This window comes from Brachyistius frenatus, unplaced genomic scaffold, assembly GCF_029030835.1.
Source record: "Brachyistius frenatus isolate BFR_SWC_R1_liver_20210118 unplaced genomic scaffold, ASM2903083v1 Contig_8, whole genome shotgun sequence".
Lineage (NCBI taxonomy): Eukaryota > Metazoa > Chordata > Actinopteri > Embiotocidae > Brachyistius > Brachyistius frenatus.
In genome coordinates, this window is record NW_027210607.1 from 7510992 (window position 1) to 7535273 (window position 24282).

At 40.9% G+C, this 24282-nt stretch overlaps 2 protein-coding genes across 2 annotated transcripts; one reads left to right on the plus strand and one right to left on the minus strand.

Moving 5' to 3' along the window:
• The first annotated feature begins 47 nt into the window (after positions 1 to 47).
• tmem87b (transmembrane protein 87B) lies at positions 48 to 9759 on the plus strand. The gene is made up of 19 exons (XM_069690191.1): positions 48 to 203; positions 1098 to 1158; positions 1241 to 1332; positions 1427 to 1561; positions 1653 to 1706; positions 1926 to 2097; positions 2355 to 2416; positions 3118 to 3301; positions 3412 to 3511; positions 3636 to 3729; positions 4496 to 4578; positions 5628 to 5725; positions 5862 to 5920; positions 6019 to 6122; positions 6203 to 6276; positions 7944 to 8014; positions 8145 to 8197; positions 8277 to 8307; positions 9151 to 9759. Exons 1-19 carry the CDS (start codon positions 54 to 56, stop codon positions 9190 to 9192), a joined length of 1719 nt encoding a protein of 572 aa, XP_069546292.1. The 5' UTR covers positions 48 to 53; the 3' UTR covers positions 9193 to 9759.
• A 3046-nt stretch (positions 9760 to 12805) lies between these two features.
• LOC138616119 (fibulin-7) lies at positions 12806 to 23614 on the minus strand. Its single transcript, XM_069690181.1, has 8 exons — positions 23352 to 23614; positions 21941 to 22103; positions 19663 to 19839; positions 17229 to 17354; positions 16986 to 17123; positions 16321 to 16458; positions 15753 to 15891; positions 12806 to 13962 (listed from the first exon to the last, which is right to left on the minus strand). The coding sequence occupies exons 1-8, from the start codon at positions 23427 to 23429 to the stop codon at positions 13590 to 13592; spliced, it is 1332 nt and encodes a 443-aa protein (XP_069546282.1). The 5' UTR covers positions 23430 to 23614; the 3' UTR covers positions 12806 to 13589.
• Positions 23615 to 24282: the final 668 nt, after the last annotated feature.

The following is a 24282-nucleotide window of genomic DNA, read 5'->3' on the forward strand; positions in this document are numbered from 1 at the left end:
TGCTGCGTTCACGGCGCCTCCGACAGACGAGTGTTGAAGCCCGAGAAGCGAACATGGCTGCTGCAGCGAGGATGAGGACGTGGAGCTGTCCGATCAGAGGAGTTTTCTGTCCGCGGGCGGTCTCTTTCCTTCTTTTTCTCCTTACTGTAAATGAAGTTATTGCAGCGCCGGAGACGGGGCTTTGGACAATCACAGTTGTTAATGTGAGTACGTAACTGGACATACTTTACAACTGCAGCACGGTTAGCTGACGCTAGCTGCATTAGCCTTGTTATGGTCGCTCGCTATCAGCTGTGAGTCCGGTGACAGCTGCGTAACTGGTCCCGCGTTAAAAAGGTATCTTGTGTATCTGTGCGCCTTGACGTGCTTTTGATCAAGTGACCCCGCCAAAAGAGCAGAGCATGCTTTCAGCTAATTAGCTCGTTAGCTGCTCGTGAATGACTTGATGGGCACTTCGAGGTTAGCAGGAGGCTAACTAGCTTTCTCCAAAGAGTCTCGTCTGTCTCGCTGAGCTCTTGAGAGGGGACACCAGAGACACGTCTTTTGTCCCACACACACACACGGAACCACTTCTCGACCAACACTTTTAAGAGTCCCAGTTTGGTGTGAGTCCTGCCGCACAGAGTTGTGTTATTACTGGAGTTCATACATGACAAACACACCCTGAAAGTCGAGCTTCAGTCAAATACTGAAGTCCTGCAGGTCCTAGATTTAGTCCGAGGACGACTGGGGAGCCTCGATCAATAATTTAGGGACTGAGAAGTTTCAGTTTCCTTCTGTAGCTCTCTACCTAGTTGCAGTATTAAGTACCGTCTGAACAGGTTGCCAGTCAGGTCACATACAGACAGACAAACACACCTAGATAATAATAATAATAATAATAATAATAATAATAATAATACAGAGAATATTATTGATGATTCCAGTTCAACTTCATGGCAGGTCTTTTTCCTCTTCACGTGCACAGTCAAGGCCTGAATGCAGAACAATAACCTGAAAGTTTAATCAGTTTGCCAAACCTATTATATATTGATAACAATGCAAAAATTAATCCCCGGTTGCACTCGAGCTCACAAACCTTATTTACTACCCCGCAGACCTCAAGACCGCTGCTGTTAAAAAAATCCATGTATGAAGATACTGATATTGAATTGAAAGGTAAGACACGATACAAAATGTACTTGTGACCTCTCCCACAAATTGTGCCTTTTTTTTGAATGTTTGTCATCGTGTGTTTCAGTTGTGTCTTTTAGCTGTCCTGAGGAGGTGACCTTCACGATTCACTGGTATTTAAAATACTACCCCTGTCACAATGAATTCAACAACATCGAAGTAAGTGCAAATGCTCCACGTTACATGTCACTAATTATCAGCCTGTCGTCTGTCTTGTTTCTCAGAGTTGAATTGTAACTGTCATTGTCTGTAGGAAATGTATGAGCGAACACCTCTGAGTCGTGGGGAGAGCCTGGACCCAAACCCCCTCGGACAAGGAGAGTTCATTGAACACCGACACAGTCCCATTACATGTAACGGTGGACTGCGCTCCTTTCCGATGCTCAAAGTAGGTTTGTCACTCTCCTCAGGGTGCACACACACTGAACATCATTGCATTTATCATCTCTCGGCATCCAGCAATGATTTGTGTTTTGCAGAAAACCAAAGCAGATCCACGTCCAGTCAGTCCCCCTGACAAGAGTGAAGAACAAGTACGAGAACTTAAACGCTTCTTGATTTCAATAGATTATTTTAAGTTAAGTTTAGCAAAAATTTTAAAATAACACAACATAATCAGTCAATGTTAAGTGTCTTTAACTGATCAAGTGTTTGTTTGGTGTGTTTTTTCCTTAAATGGTTTCTGCATACATAGTGTGAAAATATTTTTTATCAGAGGTGTTTAACACTGAATTACTTGTGTCTTTCATCAGGATGACAATTACATGAGATGGATTACTGAGGAGTATGACAGCAGCAGCACGACGAACAGCAGCAGTGTAAGTGTCAGAGACAACGTCATAGCCACCACGTGGAAGGACGGGCCCTACCTGCTGGTTGTCAAGATCATGTCCAGTAAACCAGAGTCCAACTGGGATTTAACATGTAAGCCTCTTTTAAACATCACGAACAACTAATTTACTGCATGACTGGCACAGAACAGCATTTTCACTATTATTGGTGTTGTTTTACCCTGCATGAGTTTAAATGTCTGCCAAAATGGTTCATTACTGTGAAGATGGCTCATAAATGCAGCTGAGAGTGACGTATTTAGATTTAAAAACTACCACAAACAAATCCTTAATTTGTTGGGAAACACTGTCGTGCCTCATTTGTCTAACGTCCAGGTTTTGTTTCTCCAGTTAATGTGGTGATGAAAGGAAGCCACGGCTACATTTCTGTCACAGAATGGCCTCTCATGATTGTAAGTGGACTTCAGGACTTCAAGATTTATGTCAGAAACTTGAATTACCCATTTGTTAATTATGTTATATGTAAATATTATGCTCTCAGTAATTCTCTGGATCTAATGGGAGTGTTGTCTTTCTTTGGGTCTGTGCATATTTTATATGGTTTACAGGGTCAATGGTTTTTACTGCTTTAAAGGGACCGTTCACCCAAACTTTAAAAAAAATCCTACAGTTTTAGCTCTGGTCACCCCAGTACAAACTACTCCTGGGAACTGAATCTGTTGCATTTCATAAACTCAACAGCAACATCTGACTCCATAAATAAAGACATGGTTTCTTCTTTAAAAAATAAAAATAAACTATGACTGTAAATTGTGAAAAAAAAAACCTGCTGTGACTACAGCTGCTTTTTATCAAGTTTGCGCTCCAATTATTACAACACAAAAAGCTGCAGGGTTTGTTGGGTTCAGCTGTATTATTTGTGGAGAAAAGTTTCTTCTAACTCTTCAAATGTGATTCAAAATTCACATTTGACAACCAAATCCATACGAGCATTTCAACATTGAAGTCAGCTACAGCTTACAGATCCAAACCAGAGAAAAACAAGATGTTTTTGGATAAACTGTTTTTCTGGAAATTTGTCTCCAGTTCATGAAGACCAACTGCTTCCATATGTGATGTGTTTATAGACTAATCCTTTGCTGTCTGTTTGTAGTTCTACATGGTAATGTGCGTAGTGTACATCCTGTACGCCCTGCTGTGGTTTATCTGGGCAGCCTGCTACTGGAAAGATCTACTGAGGATCCAGTTCTGGATCGCAGGGGTCATATTTCTGGGCATGGTGGAGAAGGCCGTCTTCTGCGCTGAATATGAAAACACCAATACTGTTGGCTCTGCTTGTAAGTGCCTCTAGATGTGTTGATGTGATGTATGTTTTTTTTAATTTTTTTACCTTTGTCGTGTGAGACAGTGAGTTGTTTATTTTTTAAATATATATTTTTTGCTTTAGCTCCAGGCTTGTTGATCTTTGCTGAGTTGGTCTCTGCCCTGAAGAGAACTTTGGCTCGATTGCTTGTCATCATCGTTAGCCTCGGCTACGGCATTGTAAAGTATGTCCACACATATATCTGTTTACACAGCTACTTATTTGGTTGTTGAAATACCCCAAATTATTATCAATACAAAATTAAGAAATAAGCTTCTTTATTTTCTGTGTGTCCCTTTTGTTTTTAGGCCTCGACTGGGGACTGTGATGCACAGAGTCGTGGGGCTCGGTGTTCTCTACTTTGCCTTTGCGAGCATTGAGGGCATCCTGAGAATTACAGGGGTAAGTTATGTTTACTGGTGATTTTCTTTTAAATTAGATTAGTCTTTTCAAATGTCAACAATAAGAAATGCTCATCAGAAGTTCGAAGGGCCCAATTTTCGAAATTCAAACTGCTTTTTTAATCTGGTCAAGAGTCAAAAAACCTGAAACAACAATTTGAAGGAGAGGAACACAAACAAATCTAAGTTCACACCAGTCACTGTGAGCTGGTAAATGCCAAATGGCTATTTGATGATCAAAGCTGACTAGATTAAGTTTCTGTTGGTCAATGAGCTGACCCACGATTGATTAAAAGATAACAAAGATTACGCAGTATTACAGAGCTGTAGTTTGGTGTCAGATTGTGTTTTTGAAGTAAAGTTGATGTCACACTTTGTGTATTTTCTTGATTTTGTTGGGGGGGCCAAAACTCAAGGGTCGAGACAATGGCCCCACTCTCATCACAGCAATTGTTCTGGCTGTGTTTGACTCCGTCGGCATCTGGTTCATATCCTTCCAGTGTGCTCCTCAGCAGCACCAATAATCTGTCGTTTTTAAGTTCTCGTTTGGACACTTTAATGATTGAATTGAAATGATTTTAAATATTCTTGTCTTTTGGGTTGGATAGTTTTTATCTTCTTTGCACTCAGGTGAATGGTTCTATATTTTAGTCTCTGTGCTGCCTTTAAAAAAAAAAAGAAAAAAGATCTCCCATCCTGTGTGTGATTTTTGCACATCTGTCTCCTCTTCCTGGTGTCCTCTGGTCCTGCTCCGTTATCCCTTCTAGGCGAAAGACTCTGACTTGGCCCTGCTGGCCAGCATTCCCCTGGCTCTGCTTGACTCTTCTTTATGCTGGTGGATATCCTTTTTGTGCACCTACAACCTTTCCCTGTGTGGTTCTCCTCTGCTTGTCACCTCCTACACACAAGTCCCTATCAGACCAGGAGACAGTGGTCTGCTGCTGTCTCATTTCTTTCCCAAATAATTAGCAGTTCAAGTACAATTTGTCAGAGACACATCCTGCCTCTCAGAAGAAGCGGCAAAGCATTCATCATTCATTCTACAATCAACACATTTTTTTTCTGGTTCATGATTTAACTGCTCTTAAAATTCTCCGTCCTCACTGCTTCTTCTCTTGCACAATGAATGACATTTTGCTATCTTAATGGGCACTCTGAATTGGCAGAGGTGATTGATTTGCATGTCCATCTGCCAGACTTTAAAGATTGGATACGCATGGGTGCCACAAGGGTCTGCGATACGGAAATCTATCTTCCTCTATCAATGGATCTGAAACAACCACTGAGAAACTATTAATGAACAAATGTATTAAAACACTGTTAAAGCAGTAGTCCCCAGTATTAAATATTTACATTTCTTCAAGATATTTAATGTCATATCTCCCAATGCTAGTTACTGCTTTGACAAGGTGTTACATTTTGTAACAACTTCTGTTTGGATACCTCTAAATTTACCGATATATACGATCAAAACATGTACTGTACATATATTTCACTTGTCTCCATTAGAAAGTGTACAAAGTTGGAACTGGATAAACAGGATAGCGTCACATTAATGCTGTTCAACCTCATTTTAAAGACGGTTAAAATACCTGAGTAAGGGTAGAAACATTTACAGGATTGGCTGTTTCTGACATAAACCACATTCATACCTCGTTCAAAATCAAAGACGTAAGCTGTCACATCCGTTCCAGTGCTTAGTTACAATGGATGAGTAAAATGACCACTTAATGTTTGTTTTATTTATCTTTGTTCGAGTAGCATGAAATTCTGTGAGTGCAGTGTATGAATAGAAAAGTATATGCTTGCACGTAGAGGTATAAAGGTCCCATTCATTCATTTTTTTTTATGTACTTTCTGCTACGCGTTTCCCTTGACTGCCACTAACATCTTTGTCAGCCTGGCACAAACTATCAAGACTCTGAAGCTGCGGAGAAACCCCGTCAAGCTGTCTCTCTACAGACACTTTACAAACACACTCATATTTGCTGTCATTGGTAAGTGGTACAATTATGATATATTAGCCTCTACACCAGTGCTCATGATTTCTAGTTATTTTAAGTCCTAAATCACAACCAATAGTGTTTCACCAGGAAACCGATGAGTTTCTCACTTTGTCCTTTTCTCCTTCAGCTTCCATCATTTTCATGGGCTGGACGGCCAAAAAATTTCAGTTAGCAGAGTGCCAGTCTGTGAGTATGGTTCAGCATGATCATCAGTAGTAGCAACGTATACAACTATGGTGTCAGGTTTACATTTTATTGATAACTGCACCTGCCTGTGACTAAAGGATTGGATTGAGCTGTGGGTGGAGGATGCTTTCTGGAGGTTCCTTTTCTCCGTTATTCTGCTCGTCATAATGTTTTTATGGAGACCATCTGCAAACAACCAAAGGCAAGTAGTCCACCAGGACTGTTGGATCCACCAACATGAACTGAAGTGGGCACTTACTGGCTTAATTTCAATGTCCACAGGTATGCTTTCACACCTCTCATCGATGACTCTGACGATGAGGAGATTGAGGAGTTTATTGCGTCTCCAAACCTTGGTACAGTAACATCCTGGGAGCACTACACTTATGCAGAATATTGAGGACACATGGAGTATGTCTTAGTCTTGGTATATACACTGCTCAAAAAAATAAAGGGAACACTTAAACAACACATCCTAGATCTCAATGAATGAAATATTCCAGTTGAAAATCTTTATTCATTACATAGTGGAATGTGTTGAGAACAAAATAACATAAGCATGATCGATGGAAATAAAAATCATTATCCCATGGAGGTCTGGATTCAGAATCATACTCAAAATAAAAGTGGAAAAATCAGATCACAGGCTGATCCAACTTCTGTGGAAATTCCTCAAGAAGTCAAAATGAGGCTCAGTAGTGTGTGTGGCCTCCACGTGCCTGTATGCGCTCCCTACAATGCCTGGGCATGCTCCTGATGAGATGACAGATGTTCTCCTAACGAATCTCCTCCCAGACCTGGATCAAAGCATCAGCCAACTCCTGGACAGTCTGTGGTGCAACGTGGCGTCGGTGGATGGAACGAGACATGATGTCCCAGATGTGATCGATTGGATTCAGGTCTGGGGAACGGGCAGGCCGGTCCGTAGCATCGATGCCTTCATCATGCAGGAACTGCTGACACACTCCAACCACATGAGGCCGAGCATTGTCATGCATCAGAAGGAACCCAGGGCCCACTGCACCAGCATTTGGTCTTCCAATGGGTCTGAGGATCTCATCCCGGTACCTAATAGCAGTCAGGGTACCTCTGGCTAGCACATGGAGGGCTGTGTGGCCCTCCGAAGAAATGCCTCCCCAGACCGTTGCTGTCCCACCGTCAAACGGTCACGCTGGAGGATGTTGCAGGCAGCAGAACGTTCTCCACGACAGACTCACATGTGCTCAGTGTGAACCTGCTCTCATCTGTGAAGAGCACAGGGCGCCGATGGCGAAGCTGCCAATCTTGGGTGTTCTCTGGCAAATGCCAATCTCCCTGCACGGTGTTGGGCTGTAAGCACAGGCCCCACTTGTGGATGTCGGGCCCTCGTACCACCCTCATGGAGTCTGTTTCTGACAGTTTGAGCAGAAACATGCACATTAGTGGCCTGCTGGAGGTCATTTTGTAGGGCTCTGGCAGTGATCCTCCTGTTCCTCCTTGCACAAAGGAGCAGATAGCAGTCCTGCTGCTGGGTTGTTGTCCTCCTACGGCCCCCTCCACGTCTCCTGGTGGACCGGCCTGTCTCCTGGCATCTTCTCCATGCTCTTGACACTGTGCTGACAGACACAGCAAACCTTCTTGCCACAGCGTGCATTGATGTGCCATCCTGGATGAGCTGCACTACCTGCGCAGCTTCTGTGGGTTGTAGACACCGCCTCATGCTACCTCTAGTGGTGAGGACACTGGCAAAATGCAAAAGTGACCAAAAATCAGCCAGAAAGGACGAGGACAGAGAAATGGTGTGTGGTCACCACCTGCAGAACCGTTCCTTTATAGGGGTTGTCTTGCTAATAGCCTCATTTCCACCTGTTGTTTGTTCCATTTGCACAACAGCAGGTGAAATTGATTCACAATCAGTGTTGCTTCCTAACTGGACAGGTTGATTTCCCAGAAGTGTGATTGACTTGGAGTTACATTGTGTCATTTAAGTGTTCCCTTTATTTTTTTGAGCAGTGTATTTATTTATTTATTTTTTTACTCACAGCTGATGGTATAAAGTTGAGAGCAACTAAAACTGAGATGAATGGCTCAGTGAGACCTGCAGAACCAAACCATGTAAGTAACACAACTAAGCTTTGTGTTAATCAGTTAAATCTACATTTTATTAAGTTTGGAAAATGCAACTGTCCAAATTTCAGCAGATGGCAGTGTTTACCCTGTTTATCCTCTTTTTCTACTTCTCCAGGATGAAGACTTGAAATGGGTGGAGGATAACATTCCTAGCTCTCTTAGTGATGTGTAAGTATCCTCTAAAATCTATATGTTCATATGAGGCAAGTGTGACTAACAGTTTTCCTTTGTCCGTTTGTCACTGCAGAGCTCTACCAGTCCTACTCGACTCAGACGAGGTATGAATTACATGACAAAAATCAGGATTCACTTTTCACATAATATTTGTTCAACCAATATTTGCATTAGTCTTGTGTGGAGATTTGATCACTTTGCACAACAACAACAAGAAACAAAGCCTTGTTGGATGATGTCAGGGACTCGTTTCAGCATTACTGAGTTAGGACAGGACCCACACTGAATCTTGTGTGTATTTAAGGCATATATTCTTTTCATAATAGTACTACATAAAAAAACAAAAATCAAGCATGTACTAAATGACCATTTGCCAAACCTTTCCCCTGAACAGGGCTTTCCCACTTTGGGTTTCTCCAACTGTAAAATGGTGTTTGTGGGTTGGTGTAGTACGGAAGAGTAATACCCTGCATTCGCTGCACCCAGTCAAACAATCTGGCTTGCCCTGCCAACTAGTGGTGACTGTATGCTTCTTCCACACCCTGTGCAGCAGTGATGTATCGCACTACTATAATACCACATTATGTCACAGCTGGGTGGGGTCATAAGTACAAGTAATTAGTTTGCTACAGCTGATAAAACGTATTCACGGCTGTGTTCATTTCAGCCGGTAAAATCCAGTGGTTGTTGGCTTGAAATGAGAAGTTGACTTTTGTCTGTCTCTGTCTGCAAATAAGGACTCATTGATTCAAAAAGTACAGTTAATTTTTTGTGATGCAGCTGAATGGAAAGTTTGACAGGCTTAATTAAGAAGGTGAGGCTCAGTAAATGGTCTATTGTGACCTCTGCAGTCAAAATAATAACAGGCAATAGCATTGTTTTTTTTTTTTAGAAAATCTGTGTCAGAAAGAAAATGTGTAGTTTAAGTATGCATATAATTTTCCCAGGAAATCATGACAACCAGGTATGAGATGTCGAAGCTGGAGTGAGGCAGAACATTTCCAGTCATCTGCTGACGTGGAGGGAGGACATGGTAGCCGTCCCTGGTTGTCTCCACGATTTCCAGTCGGGTGGTGGATTGCCATTTAATTTTTCAGGTGGATCCTCTTGGATGGCTGCTACTTCACAGGGTGGTGCAGGCCACAACTTCAGGTGGACCTCTGCTAATTTCCCTTAACTTCTTAAGGACTACCAGAGAAAAAGTCTTTTCATCGACCAACAGGTTCACTATTTCCTTCATACGATCTGTTTTGAGCCTGTCTTTCCAAAGAGAATGTTTCATTTTATATCGAGTGCTGTATTTATTTCTGTTTATATGAATTTATTTTACCAGAGAATTAACAGTGGGCCTCATGCATGAACACACTCACAAATATATGTTAAATTAGTTTTGGAGAATATCTAGATATTATTGGTGGGTTAAGATAATTATATATGATAGGAAAACACTGAAAAGTAATTATGTGAAAATTATTTATCTCAGTTATTTTTGCAGCCAGAAGACAGAATTGGACTTAGTGGGTTTATTGATTTATATATATATATATATACATACACATACACACATATATACACATACACACAGAATTTTGAATTTTGCAAAAGTTGAGGAATTCAGTAAACAGTATGTATTTTTCATGTAACTGTGAGTGAAGCACACTGTTTTGTCAGCAGCATTCAAATCTAAGACAAAGATGAAATTTAAACACTGTAAACTTTGAATATTCGCTCTTTTGCACTTTGAAGATCAAAGCTGTGCCTCCACGTAGTTCTTGTATGCGGCCTAATGTGTTCCGGTAATTGAGAACAATATGTATGAAAATGTTGTTCACAGCTCCGATTGAAACCACCCGGCATCCTGAGTACTGGTGAATGAGTGTGAGTGGGGCAAAGCACAAACACGTCATTTGTACAATTAGAGTTTAAATGTAACTGAGTTAGTTAAGTCTTTATAGAATTAGGGTTTGCAGTCATGTTTTGAATCTACTGTATAAGGGTGGGTGGGCCCAAAACAAGGCGCAGTATGCTATATGTTTGTTAATATGGAGTTAAGTCATTTTATTATTTATTTGTGTTTCCAAGTGTACTTATAAGTTGTTCAAGTGTGTGTTTACTCTAAGTGTGTTTACAATGTGTGCTTCCATTTTTTTTTTTTTTTTTTTTTTAACCATTTGGACCCCGCACAATGAAAACTGCAGCTTGTTTTGTTATTTCTTTACCGTTAAAATTACTCTTGGTTTCACAGATACCTTAATAATGTTCATGTTCTTTTAAATAAGTCTTAATATTTTTATTATGTTTGAAAAAGGCTGGCCTGTTTCTGACTGTGTTGTTTTGGAGTTGGAACACCGTCGTTCTTGTTCATGTCGTCTCCAGTCAATGTATGACGGACTTGTAATGCTGTATGTTGAGGCCATCCAATATTATAACACGCCAGATGAATTATGTGGTACGTACAAGCCGATCACCTGAATGGGTTTATAATGTCACTGCTCCATTCTTTTTTTTTTACTGGTTGGAAAGCTGGAATAATTGTGCTTATGATGGCAGACTGTCCTGTTATATAAAACTGCAGACACTTACAGCGGACCTCGATTATTTGTACAGATGGGTTTTAGCTGATTCCTGTTATTTAATAATTCCACAGGTGGAGAGGTGTCTGGATAAAGTAACTCCTCTCTTTTTCTTTTTCATGGGTGTCATGAAGAACTGTCTGAACTTTTTGTAACGGTGGTTCTCTTCTCTCTTCCTTCTCAGGAAGTGGGTACATTCAGATTAAATATTATTTGAATTCAGGAGAATGTTTGTTTCCTGACATCTGATTTTCAGTATTAATTTGGCAATAAAAATACCTATTTTACCACAGTTGTTAATGTGTTACATCACTTCAAATGTGTTTCTTCTTAAGGCTGTCTTGCAAATGCCAGATTCAAGAAAGAGGAGAAGGAAGTGTTGAATGAATGGGCTATTGTGAGCAAAATTATGATGAATGGTAATGGCTGAATAAAATGAGAGGAGAGTGGATAAAGTCCAGTTTCTGAAAATATAAACCTTGAGTTTTTTCCAAGCCATTAGCCCTTAGTATGCCTGACACAAGGAGGGCTGAACAACATCAAATCCATAGACAACCATTTTTGATATTAACATAACAGCAGTATTATTGGCACTGAACTAATTTTACCTCCCGTGTAAATTAAAGTACAGTCTTTGCTGGTCGAACATGGACATCACTTCATATCAAATTAAAATAGATGATGTTTAGAGTCTGTTGTCTTTTTTTAAAGTGTCAAACTGCCATAAGCTTCTTCAGTATTTGGTTAATTACATGTACCATGTACCTCATGACTATCTTTTTTTGTTTAAGTGTTTAGTGTCATTCAGTAAGTGCTGCTGAGTCTTTACTTTTCACGTGTTTTGCTTAGTTATGATTTCTGAGACTTGCCACAGTGTTGTTGTTTTTGTGTGCCTTTCATTAATTTAGCTATTCAGAATTGACTGTAACAAGGCACAGGAAACTTGCATTGGTAAAAGTGAACAATGGTCGCAGGTAGATTCTTACCAACAATAAAGGAAGACAGAACAGGCTTTCAAAAAGCATCAAAAAGTGAAATGAGATAAGAAAAGAACACATTATAAGCCACATCAAATATTTATGGAGGCCACTGTATCATTGTGCATACATATCTCCCATTACACTTATTTTGTCCATCCCCTATGGATGGTGCATTAATTTCACCATGACCATGAGCTAAAATAATCCACGAAGACTTAGCAAGGCACTGAGGTCACCTTGTTTCTGTCTCTAATGTAAAACTAGTGTAAACAACACTGCTGACTTTACCTCAGGGCTCTTTCTGTGTATCTTCATTGCTCTCCAGCAAATGGCTTGCGTTATGCAGCTCACTGCTCTGCTGTTGTCTCTGGTGATATCTTTCTGCCTCAGAGTGGATGAAACATTTGAACATCAAACAGCCTGAGCACAAGAATCAAACAAAGGCTGCAATGTTAATGCTCCTGGTATGGTTACCAGAGGAAATTATTACACCTCCCATTAAGGCACATTGTCATTTTGCAGAGCAGTATGTGTACCATCAGGGCATGTGTTTGGATTCTTGCCATCCACTCCTGTCTGGAAGCATGCAACTCTTGTGGCCCCCTTTTATTGCAACGTAAAACCCTGGATGGAGACATTAGAGGAGGACAGAGTGAAGGAAGTTAAACCAACACATGTGGGGAGCATTAGGCTCTTTTTTTCCTCTACCAAACAGACACACTGAGATATGTTTTTAAAATGTGATAGTTACTGCTCCTTGTATCAAAGTCAAATAAAAATACCACGAGAATCCTTTTGTTTCTGAGACATGTGGGAAATGCTTTGACTCGTACTGCCCGTGAACTTCTGCTCCAGGGGTTGTATTATTGAACACACATTCTTCTTCGCTTCCCTTTCATCCTGTCATTCAGAAAACCTTTTACAGCCATCCAGCGTTCATTTGTCAACTATGCATGGGTTTGTATTTCAGCCATTAAAACTCACTTACAAGGACATTTAATAGTCCACTGCTCGGTATCAAGTGAGGTGGGTCTAACAAATACTGAAATGTTGGAGTGACTTTATTTCAGTTATGTAGAGACAAATAAAATTCCAGATAAATTGTGTAGTACATTGGCAAACTTGCCAAATCATCATAAAATAGAACAAGACTATTTCTGGGTGACATACAGAATAAAAGGAATAGAGGAAAACAGACCAGGTACAGTATTGCAGCTACTGTTTAAAAAAAAAAAAAAAAAAACTCCCTTCGTATAATGAATGGTGCCTTAAAAAAAAGCAAGCTAGTACAAAAAACAAATATACAGAATATGATCAAAGATAAACATGTGGCGTCCAGTATGGTACATTGTAAAAACCAGAAACAATATTTCCAATAAATTAGAGCCGCAGGAGCACTAATGTCTGATAGGGATTCAGCGTGGGCAGTGCATCCATTCCAGACGTTATCTATGATGGATATAAAAAATACAAATATAACACAACAGCAACACAACCAATTAGCCAGCTCTTCTTCCCATCCCATTCATTTTAACTTGATTTAAAAAAAAAACAGAACAGACTGAGCCAAATATATAATTCATATAGGCCACACTGACTCATTTATGGTGTGTTTTGCCAAATATTGTTGGATTCATATTATCACTATCAATTTTTGGCTTGTCACTATGTCACTAATTTTGCCATCGAACAAATGCTGGCTGGCCTGGCCTGCACCTGCCAAATCTGAAGGGGGTGAAAAAACTGTTTCAATAAACTCAGTGCCCACAATGCACCCTGCCTTGTTCCTCTTCAGTTTTCAGTCTCTAGTCTTCTTCCTCTCAAGGTTCCCTCTCAGAAGTTATAAGGTGAAACCAGAACGTGGACTTTGGCCACATGCTTGGCCTGAAAGGTGCGGTCGGTGTACTCGGACATGTCCACGTCAACGCTGATCTCCTGCGGGCCGCGCAGCTGCTGGACCAGTATCAGCTCACCAGTCTGTCTGTCTGAACGCTGCATGACGAAGATGCCTCGGGTGTTTCCGCCCACTATGCCGAAGCGCAGGCTGTCTGGCCCGGCGCGACCTGGCGCGGCAGCGGTCGCCATGCGGAAGAGCGTGGCGGGAGTCTGCAGGCTGGAGGGCAGGGACAGGTAGTGGAAAGACACGGTCTTGGGAGCCAGGTGGCAGGAACGGCTGTCCATGGGGCAGGGGTTTCTCTCACACTGACTGCAGGACAGACATGCAGAAATGAGAAGGTTTTCCATTCTCTGTGTGTTTGACAGCTGTAGCCAAATGCAGATATTTTGAAACTAATGAAATAGTTACATAATGAATCTATCCTCTGTTCATTACAGAGAGAGGTGACACACATACAGAAAACAGTAGGATGACAGAGATCTGGGATTGTAGCAAGCTGTGAACGGTAGTGTAAAGTACATGTTGGAACAACAAGAGCCTGCCTGTAAACTTTTCTGTCTGTGTTCTCTGTATGTCACAATTTGACCCTTTCACAAACAGTAGTTTTGCCACAGTTCAATTCCATGATACATACAATAATGTACTAAAGTATACAATAACTTTCAAAATATACTGCTGTGCACCTAGTATTCAAGACATCAGAGCATTTTTCCATTTTGTCCTAACAGGAAATGATACAAAACATACACTAACAAACAGCAATTAGGCTGTAAAATACAAACTTATGTTATAGAAAATTAAATAACTATTTTCCAAATTTATAATTGAAATTTTTGTTTTAGCCTCTGAGATTTTGCCAAACCTGTCTCACCATTATATTCAATTTGTTTTAATTCGTCGCTGCCATGAGTGCCTATTTCCTTTAAGCCCTGCATTGTGGGACATATGAAAAATCAAGTAGATTTAATATGCACACAAACATCTACCCCTCTGCTTAATTCGGTCACTCACTTTCTCACAAAGTCAAAGTGTGCTTATCGTGAGAATGTAGTTTGGAAATGGTACACAGCTACTGTCTTACTCGATTCCCTGCTTTCTCCCTTGTTACAAGTATTTTCCCAAACATTTCTCCATCCCGTTCTCCGGCATTGGAGCAGTCTTTCACCACATTGATGATTCAGTGGAAGCACACAGAGCATTGTTTCATGATCTTAAATGAGGCAGCTTGATGATAACCGGCAAAGCTGTAACTTCTCCGAATACAGAGACATTTGACATGATTTGAAAGAAAAAAAAAGCCATCTGATGAAGTTGTTCTGCTGAATATGAATTCTTTTTGTCACATGATTTTTAATGACTGTAATATAAATCTAGTCACAACTCTTATTTTGTTATCGTCACCATTTCTGTTGGTTATGATAACATTGGACTCACAAAAGTAAGATGTGGGAACACAAGAGAATCACTACACCAGTCAACACTTTAGCTGGATGATCTAAACCACTTTCTTTGAGAGGAAAACTGAAAAGAGAGTGGACTCAAACTGTTTGTAACAATCTCTCACCGCGCAGGAATTCTATGAACACACAACAAAAGCGAGCACAGATGGTCTAAGTTGAACCAGGAGGCGGGTAGGTAAACTGTGACCAGTTTTAGTAATGGTTTCACTGGCAGCCTTCACTTTCTCCTATAAAAACTTGGTTACCATAGAGTGTTTAATGTTATTTCTAACAGTGAAGCCAACTTGTATGAAATCTGAGTTTTCCTTTTAATTAGTTTAGCTGGAGAACTCTGAGGTGGTCACACCTTGCTCCAGTGTACCTCCTCAATGACAGACATTTCTCCCCACAGATACATTTATTGTGCATGCAGGCCCACTGGCATGAATAACTGGCACACCTGAACACAGCAATCATTTGTTTGACTTCAGCTTTTCTTGCTTGTGAAAACATCCACCAAGGGCTCATTAGTGTCTCACAGTTGGGTCTGATTTAGTATGCAAAGTTTTCAAAGACATGTAATTATATTTAAACTGTTTCTACAACTGTTCTAAAATGACGCAGAAAACAACTGGGTCGCATCGGGGTGTATTCACTTACAAGGGAGACGTCTTGACATAGCTGATGTTGCCATGGGAACGGGGACACTCTGGGTTGACACACTGAAAGCCTCCCCCTGTGTTGATACAAGTTGTCCCTCGGCTACAGTTGTGCTGCTGGCTCAAACATTCATCCACATCTGGAAGACAAACCGGCATAGGCATGTAAGAATGAGAAGCAGGGAGAGAAACTTGCCAGACTGACTCCCTGCTTCCTGGTTACCACAGTCAAAGCAGGGGCGGGGGGGAGGGGGGGGTGCTCTGCTCTTTATTTGGTTTTTTAGTTTAGTCTCCCACAAACGCCTGATGTCCTAAAGATCCCTTCTGCTGGGAAAGGGTGAGGTCATTCATTCCATTGGCAAGCATTGTAAGCTTCAGGGGTGAAAATCAAAGTAGTGGCAGGTTTGGGGCTTGACAGACACCACTGCAGAGACTAAAATGTCCGCAGCTGAAGGCTCCTCGTCTTTCTAAATCACAGGTATTCCTCTGTGGAGCTACATACCCAGCCAGATCTGCAGCCAAGGGTCCTGTGAATGAGCCTTTGTCCTCCGTTCCCCCTTGTCACTCACCCTCGCAGCTCCGCCCATCTGGGAGCAACTTGTAACCGCTGGGACAAGAGCAGTGGTAGGAGCCCGGGACGTTCACGCACTCGTAGATACACAGTTTCCCTCCTTGGTCTAGCCGGTAAACTTCACACTCATTTACATCTGTCAAGAAAGAGAAAAGTAAATGCATGTCATACAAGTCTGCCTTAGACATGCATCACCCGACCAGGCCAAGGCAGTCTGCATATCAGTGATGATATACTGCTTTCTCCAGGACGTCATGAGTATTTAGGCTGCACACTTTTGCCCTTTGTGAATCTTGGGGCAACTGTACGAAAACACTCATTTTGAAATGTTACTCAAGCAATTACAACTTAAAAGTAACTGAACTGCAGCCTAAATGGATGCTAATCATCTTGTGACCTCTCAAGAGGATTATTTTGTTTGTCACAGACTGGCTCCACAGATTACTCTCATTTGCAACCTTATTAATCACCAGAGGACTTAAAGATTCAGGAAAGTTACAGCAGTAAAGTTTCTACAACATCTGCTGTTTGGAGATGTCTTTGAGCAGCACACCGGCTCAAGGGAGCTGCTCCGTGGCTGACCTTACCTCCCCACGAGGTGGAGCAGCAAAAGGAGAATTTCCCCCCGGGGATCCATTAAGTTAACGCATAATTACAGCTCACCCTGACAGATACTGTTGTCAGAGGTGCCACTCATGTGGAAGCCTGCATCGCAGCTGCAGTGTTGGGCTTGGTTGACTTGGGCACAGCGAGGTCTCCGGCTAAACGCTGGATCATTCATAACACTCCACTCAGGTGGTGCTGCATGAGGGAAAAAAATATGAAAGTTGGTTTGGACTGAGAGCAAAATCTTGAATGTGACGCAAACAAATCAAAAGACTTAGACATGACTTCTTTGTGACAGACCTGTCTGGGTTTGATGCTGGCAGTGGGAGCCACTCCAGTTTTGGGGGCAGGTGCATTTGTACTGGTTGACACCTTCCACACAGGTACCTCCATTTTGGCAGGGATTACTTGCACACTCGCTTATATCTGTGGATGAAGGAGGGAATTACCATAACTGTAGTCATCATGTTTAGAAATGTGCAGCTTCTTCACTAGTGTCAAGTAATTTTCAGTCTGAACCACGTGTTCAGATTTTCACATGATCATGATGCACACACATGGTTGGGCACATTAATATTTCCCTCTGAGGTACATATTTCTGAAAATGAACAAAACAACTTTTTTCAATTTTAATGTTGCTGTTTTAATTCCTAATATAATCTTTCTCCGAGACTGAAGATCTGTGCAGCTGCGTAAAGTGTTGAAAAGTTGAATCAGAGATTTCTTAAAAGTCTACATGTATGCTTCTCTCAATGATGACAACACAGAACACTATTGATAAAGGTTTTATCATGAAGCTTATAGTACAATGCAACACCAAGTCAAAGACATTGAGGACTAAATAAGAAATCATGTGTTCAGCCTGAGCTATGAGACATGAGGAGAAAGGGATCGTAAGAGAAGGACCTGTTTGAAACTCTCTGTAGTGCAGCAATGAGTGTCCACCCAGTCTGATAACTTATACTTACGATTGAGGGCTGGTATTGTAATTATGGGCACAGTGTGTCACCAGTAAGTCAGTGGTGCCCTTTTATCTGTTCCATTTGTGGAAAAGTACGATTTATCTTGATGAAATCTAATAATGGTTCTTATTAAAGTGTCATTCTGTAAAATCCATCTGCATTTTCAAAGTTAAACGTCTGAATTATTAGTGTTAGACTACGTGAACAAATACTAAGTTTTACTCGTGCCTCTCTCGCATTGTGAAACAAAAATAAAGACATGAAATCCTTTGTTGTTTTAAACCTTTGACATCAATACTTTGATGTTAGTACTCTCCCACAAAATTCTAACTTCATTATATTTTCATGCGTAGTGTTTCTGTTGCCTCTACTAAAATATGAAAATGGATATGGCTATAAAGGCCTGTGACTGTGAGTAAGAGGACAGTAGTGTCAGGGATGGCCAATATTGCATTGCAAAAGGTTGGGTAAAATACTTGTACCTAACTGGAGACATCTCAGTAAGTCTTTGCGGCAAATAGATTTATTAATCCTCAAACTGTAAGGATAATAATGTATGTAATGATTTTGAAAATGAATATTTTGATACAGAAATACAAAAAAAGCAAGTTTTGACAATAGCAGAAGGTAGGATGACCCTGACAGAACTAAATTTTGCCATGTCGCTATATGGTTAGGAAAGAAGTGGACAAACAGGCATTAGGCCTTATGATCTTGTTTTTTTTTGTCTCTGAGAGCAGATGTACACGCAGACTGCCCTTTGAGGTCCAGCCCTGAGGCTAGGTAAACTGGATGACAAGTTCCTTTAATTTTTATTTGGCTTCCCCTGTGGCCATAACATGAAAAGGCCCACTTCACTCTGCTAGATATTTTAAAACTCTTCTTTGCTTTAAAGTTTTCCACATTCGGTCAATACTGCTTTTTGAGCATTACTAAATTTAGACCTCTTCTGCTGTGGCCGAAGAATGTGAACAGGGATAATACTGTGCAGAGTCGAGCCCTCGTGTTGTTTAAACCATGAATGTCAATAAACGTATGCACATGTTCAACTGAGTGTGCCACTAGGAATTTTTTGGAAGAGCGCCACCAGTGCAGGCTGAAGGGGCTATCAATAGCATGCTTAGCATACTTCTGTGCTATCAGACCATGGTGCGGGTATAATGCCTGGACCTAACCCCGTCCAGTGGGACCTGCAGTCAAAGAACCAGGGAAACATGAGCAAGGGGAAGGAGGGGTATCTTACAGCAGTGCTGTTAATGAGGAGTGGAGACCTGGAGGGGAAAGCACCCCACAGTGGAATGCAGTACAGGTGCTTTTCTGTCTTCAGAGACATTTAATGCCATTTTAACGAGGGCTTCATTCACTGTACTGAGGAGTTCTGGACACTTTAAAGAATGGCTCTTTTCTTTGCCTGTTATCTGTGTGAGGAGCTCAGTTTGGCTTCTGAGCTGCTGTTGCTTTCAGCCTGACATTCAGACATTGCTGAGGGAAGGTCACCTTAAATGGGTGTGGAGGTTTTTGTTTTACAGTGAATAATATAGAAGTCCAGGAAAATAAAAGATATTTCACCAAATATACATAAGTGGTCATGGATGTGTTTTTATGAGGAGAAAGTCATAAGGGTGAAACATCCTGTGATGAAAGCTGTAGCTGAAGTGAGACGACATTCCTCACCTGAATCTAATGCTGGTCTCTGGTCAGAACTGAGGATCTGTGTTGCGTTAATAAGTCTGGATTTGCTGTATCTTTCTCAACAACTCAGTGATTCTCACCTTTACAGATCGCACGGATGCCAGTCCAGGTGCCATTGTCCCGGCAGACCCGAGTGGCCGAACCAACAAGATGGTAGCCCTGGGAACAAGTGAAATGGACCTCATGTCCGACAAAGTATTTTGAGCCAAACTTGGTTCCATGAGCAGGGGCTTCCAGGGAGGGGCAGGTGGTGGGAGCTGTGAGAGAAAGAGAGCACGAGAGGAAGGCTGGTCACATGTGGAATAAGCCTCCCAACATCCTCTGGCATTCTCTGCCTGGGGATATACACGTGTCACAGGGCAGTACAGAGCCTTCATGGGAAAGGACGGTTCAAATGCCTCATTTACAGTCAACTGGTGTTGGACTGGCCATTTTTATAAGTCAGAATTGCACTAACAGTCGAATGTTGTACTATGTTGTAAGCTCTGGAAAGTTTCATGATTGACTAGTATATAATTACATTATATAATATTAAGAATGGATTACGTTTTTACTTTTATGAGACTTTTATACTTCCTCTAACTTACAGGAAAATGTTTCCTCTGCTTCATGTAAAAAGAGCATATTTCAGACCTCAGTCATGTCCTGCTCATGTTTGTAGCCTAACAACCGCCGATCTTGTCCCAATGAGCCAATTACTGTCCATTTTTTGTGTCAGATAGCAGTAAGGAATGAATCATTATATTTCCATTCAAAAATTGACATCATTTGATCCTGATCTGAGCATTTGAAGCAGGTGGCATAATATACATTTTTATTTTGTCTTTTTATTTTGTTGGGCCTTTATTGCAATAAATGTAAGACATCAGCCTCTTCTTGTCCTGCCAAATACTCTCCACAGAGTTATGGACTGCACTGGTCCATCACTAACAAATTGGTCCCGGTGTCTCCTGCCAAACAACACAATTCCACAAATCCACTTCCCTTGTCAAGTACCCAGTTCTGTAACTGAGATGGCCTTGCACTGCTGGATGAATATATAATCCCATAATAAAAGAAGCCATGTTTGGCTCTCTGTTGTCACTCATTGAGGAAAACAGTGTTTGAAGATCGACTTCAAACAAGTACATTTTTCCAAAATGTTGTAAATATGATACTTTTTCGGGTTTTAACTTAAAAGTCCTTACTGAAAGAAACGTCAGCTACATCATGCATGCATAGGAAACTTTATCCAGCATGTACTGCAAATTAAATGAATTAAATACAATTTTTCTGTGAAATTGGTGAGTAAAATAATCAAATGAATTACAGATGAAATGGTTCCCTGCTTATAGCAGCCAACCATATGCCACGTGACACAGGATTGGTGGAGAAAAGTCTTGACATCTGTACTGTATTTTTAGCTGCCTGTTATCAAGTCTGTTGATTTTTACACCTAATGGATATGTATGAAAACACTTTCATTAGTCTTTTCTCATTCAAAAAAAGCTACATAATGATGGGGATAACTTTTTTATGTCACTATAAAGTTACAAGCTGGATTTAGGACTCATCATCTACTTAGTAGATTCACAGTAGATTCTGTTGTATAGAACAACAAGTTGATGAAGATGATGACTAAGAACAAAATTCCTCTTTCACCAAGGACATTTTTACTTATTACATTACAAAAAGCACAAGTGTAAATAATACATTCCCTGTTGGCTGAGTTCCATTAAGCTGTTTCAGTGTCAGACTCCTGGTAATGTTCATGTTGGCTCACTGTCACTCTGTCCCAGCTGACTGGGACACTTGAATAGAACAGAGCCTTAGTAGTTCTAGTAGTAGTAGTAGTAGAAATAGTAGTCATAGTAGTCGTAGTAGTCATAGTAGTAGTAGCAGTAGTAGTAGTAGTAGTAGTAGTAGTAGTAGTAGTAGTAGGAGGAGGAGGAGTAGTAGTAGTAGTACTAGTAGTAGTAGTACTAGTAGTAGTAGTAGTAGTAATAGGAGGAGGAGCAGTAGTAGTAGTAGTAGTAGTAGTAGTAGTATAATAACACTCTTCAATTATTTTTAAATACAAGATACATACAGTAGGTTTAAATATATTCACTGACAAGGCTGGGACTAGTATTGTGTTGTACTTTTACAGAAAAATTGTAAAGAATTGGACATTTATTTCTAATAATATACTGTAATTCTAAAATACATTAAGAAACTGTAAAAATTATAAATTGCAGGTGAATCTGCTGCCAGTTAATTACAGTAAATGTATGGTGAACAGCCTTACAGCCTCTCCTATGTCTTTGAAGGACCTATGAAGATTAAAATGATGATGATAATTAATATGAATTGGTGTGTGTTGGTTATCTGTTTACTCACCAGCTGACTGATCTGCTTGAGGTAACTTGGACACAGAGTTCTGCAGCGTCGCCAGCTTTGACTTCATGATCCTGAGGCCCTCTGTGAACCGCATCTCCTGGCCCTTCAGAAACTTCTCCATTTGACGCAGCACTCCAACCACCTGGTGCTTATCCATGCACGTCTGTCAATAAAGCATTAGGATTATGAGAAGAATTAGGAGTTGTAAAAGAGGCCTGGCAAAACACTTCCAAATGTATTGACTTTCCAGCAAGAAAATGAGTACAGGATTACCGGTTACCTCAGTTTAATGGTTTTAAAATGTAAAACATGAGAAGTGAATAAACATTATTGTGCAGCTGTGGAGAATGATGTAATTGTCACTAAAACCATGTTATTGGTGGGCACATCGTTATGGATACAAAAACTTTTCACTCATTTTGAATTATAACAGGACATATTAGTGAGATGTTTTTTACTGCACCTGTTGATACAGGAACACCTCATGATTTATTTTACTTATTGATTTCCACTGTTTTCCGTTAGACCTCATTGCATTTACGTGGGACATATTCAAGGCCCACTATCTCTCTTCTTCTCTTCCCTTCTCACTCTTCTACCACACCTCCAGCACCAGACACAGCTGGACAAAAGCTGTCTGGCAGATGTCAGAGTGACCTAAGTCCAAAATGCTGTTCCTCTGTATATTTTGCATGGCGGTAGGAAGGCACAGGTAGGAAGGCACACGCTCATTGGATAATCCTGAATGGGCAGACTCAAAATAGCATGGGTGCCACAGGCAGTTACTTTGGGGAGAAGCTTGTCAAGCCATAACAAGGTTCCTCGGCGAAAGTGCCTCTAATCCTTTCAGGAGGGTTTATTAATCACATGCTCATTGGAACAATTTCTCTGAGCAGCATACCTTAAATTCCTGCACTGGCATTTGGAGGTCTTTTGTACAATAACAACTAACCTCAATACATTGAAATTCAGTGCACATAGTTTGGACCTGTGCAGCAGCAAGACTGTCCTGTGCTCACTTTACCTGCCCCAGGCAAAGGGGAAATACCACCAGCTGATATGACATGAGAGGATTCATATCCAGATGCAATAGTTTTTTGAAAATTCTAAAAGTATGAAGTCATTTCTCCAGTGGAAACTGTAGACCATGGTCACAAAAGTGGCACAACTTTAAAAGACACACATGTCCTAGACAATATCACAAATGATGCTGGATGAAAGCTGGATTAAACTGCTCCAGTGCTTCAAGTGCTTGTTGGGCGACACTGTAGACAATTGGATTAATTGTTTACTTTTCGCGAGATGTTTGAATATTTCCAAAATATGGTTTGGTTAGGGTTTGAGCTACAATAACATACTTTATTAAACCAGTTTGTTCATACTGGACGTGCGTAAAGTAAAGTGCTCCTACCTGAACGGTGGCATGACCACTGTGAAAAGCTGTCAGACACAGCAAAAGAAAACACCTGCGTCGAAAAGACAGTTCCATCTCTGAAAGTCCTGCAGAGTAATACTATTTCCTTTTAATGTGCTCAAGTATTCAGTTGGATTCTTTTTTCTTTTTTTCTTTGGCGCTTCGATAAAATCCCCGCTAAGACCGTTTTGATGCTCCGTCCACTTGTTTCCAGAGCGTGGAAGATGCTCATGAGGTGCCTGAGACAGAGATGCGCTCCCCGTCTCTTTATCTGCACTCTTGGAAAGTGTTGTGTCCGAGCTCTGCACGCTGCCCAGTGCAGGGTTCCTGCAGCAAGAATCCCTCCCACCGAGACAAGCTTTTCTCCCTACATCTCTGGTGACAGGGAAATTTCACACAATACAGCTAGATCTGGCAAATTGCAGAGTAGCTTTTACATTTAGTTACGCGTCTGTTAAGCATTAAAATAGTTGTTTATTTTATCTTATAAACCCAATGAATGATCATCCTTAGAATAAGACCTTCAACAGAACATTCATTACAAAACAGGTCTGATTGACTGAGCTCATACCTCAAATACTATGTGTAAAATGAAAATAACAATATGTGATATTAGTCTATTGTTATGCACAGACGACTAGACAAAGTACATTGTGTTTGTTGGGCTTGTTTTGTGGATTCGGAGCGACATCTGCTGTTCAACGACCAAGCTGCAAGAGCGCCTGATGTCGCGCTCATACGGTTGTGCGCGAAATGCAAGCGCGCGCACGCGAGGTAAGAAATACATGACGTTAATAAATGGATAAATACATTTAGTTCTGTCTTTAAAAAAAAAAAATACCACAAACTCGGCACGAAGTCCCAAATTAAAACATCAGCGAAGGACAAAACTGAGAGAGATATGCAATTCCTTATTGCAGAAGGGTGA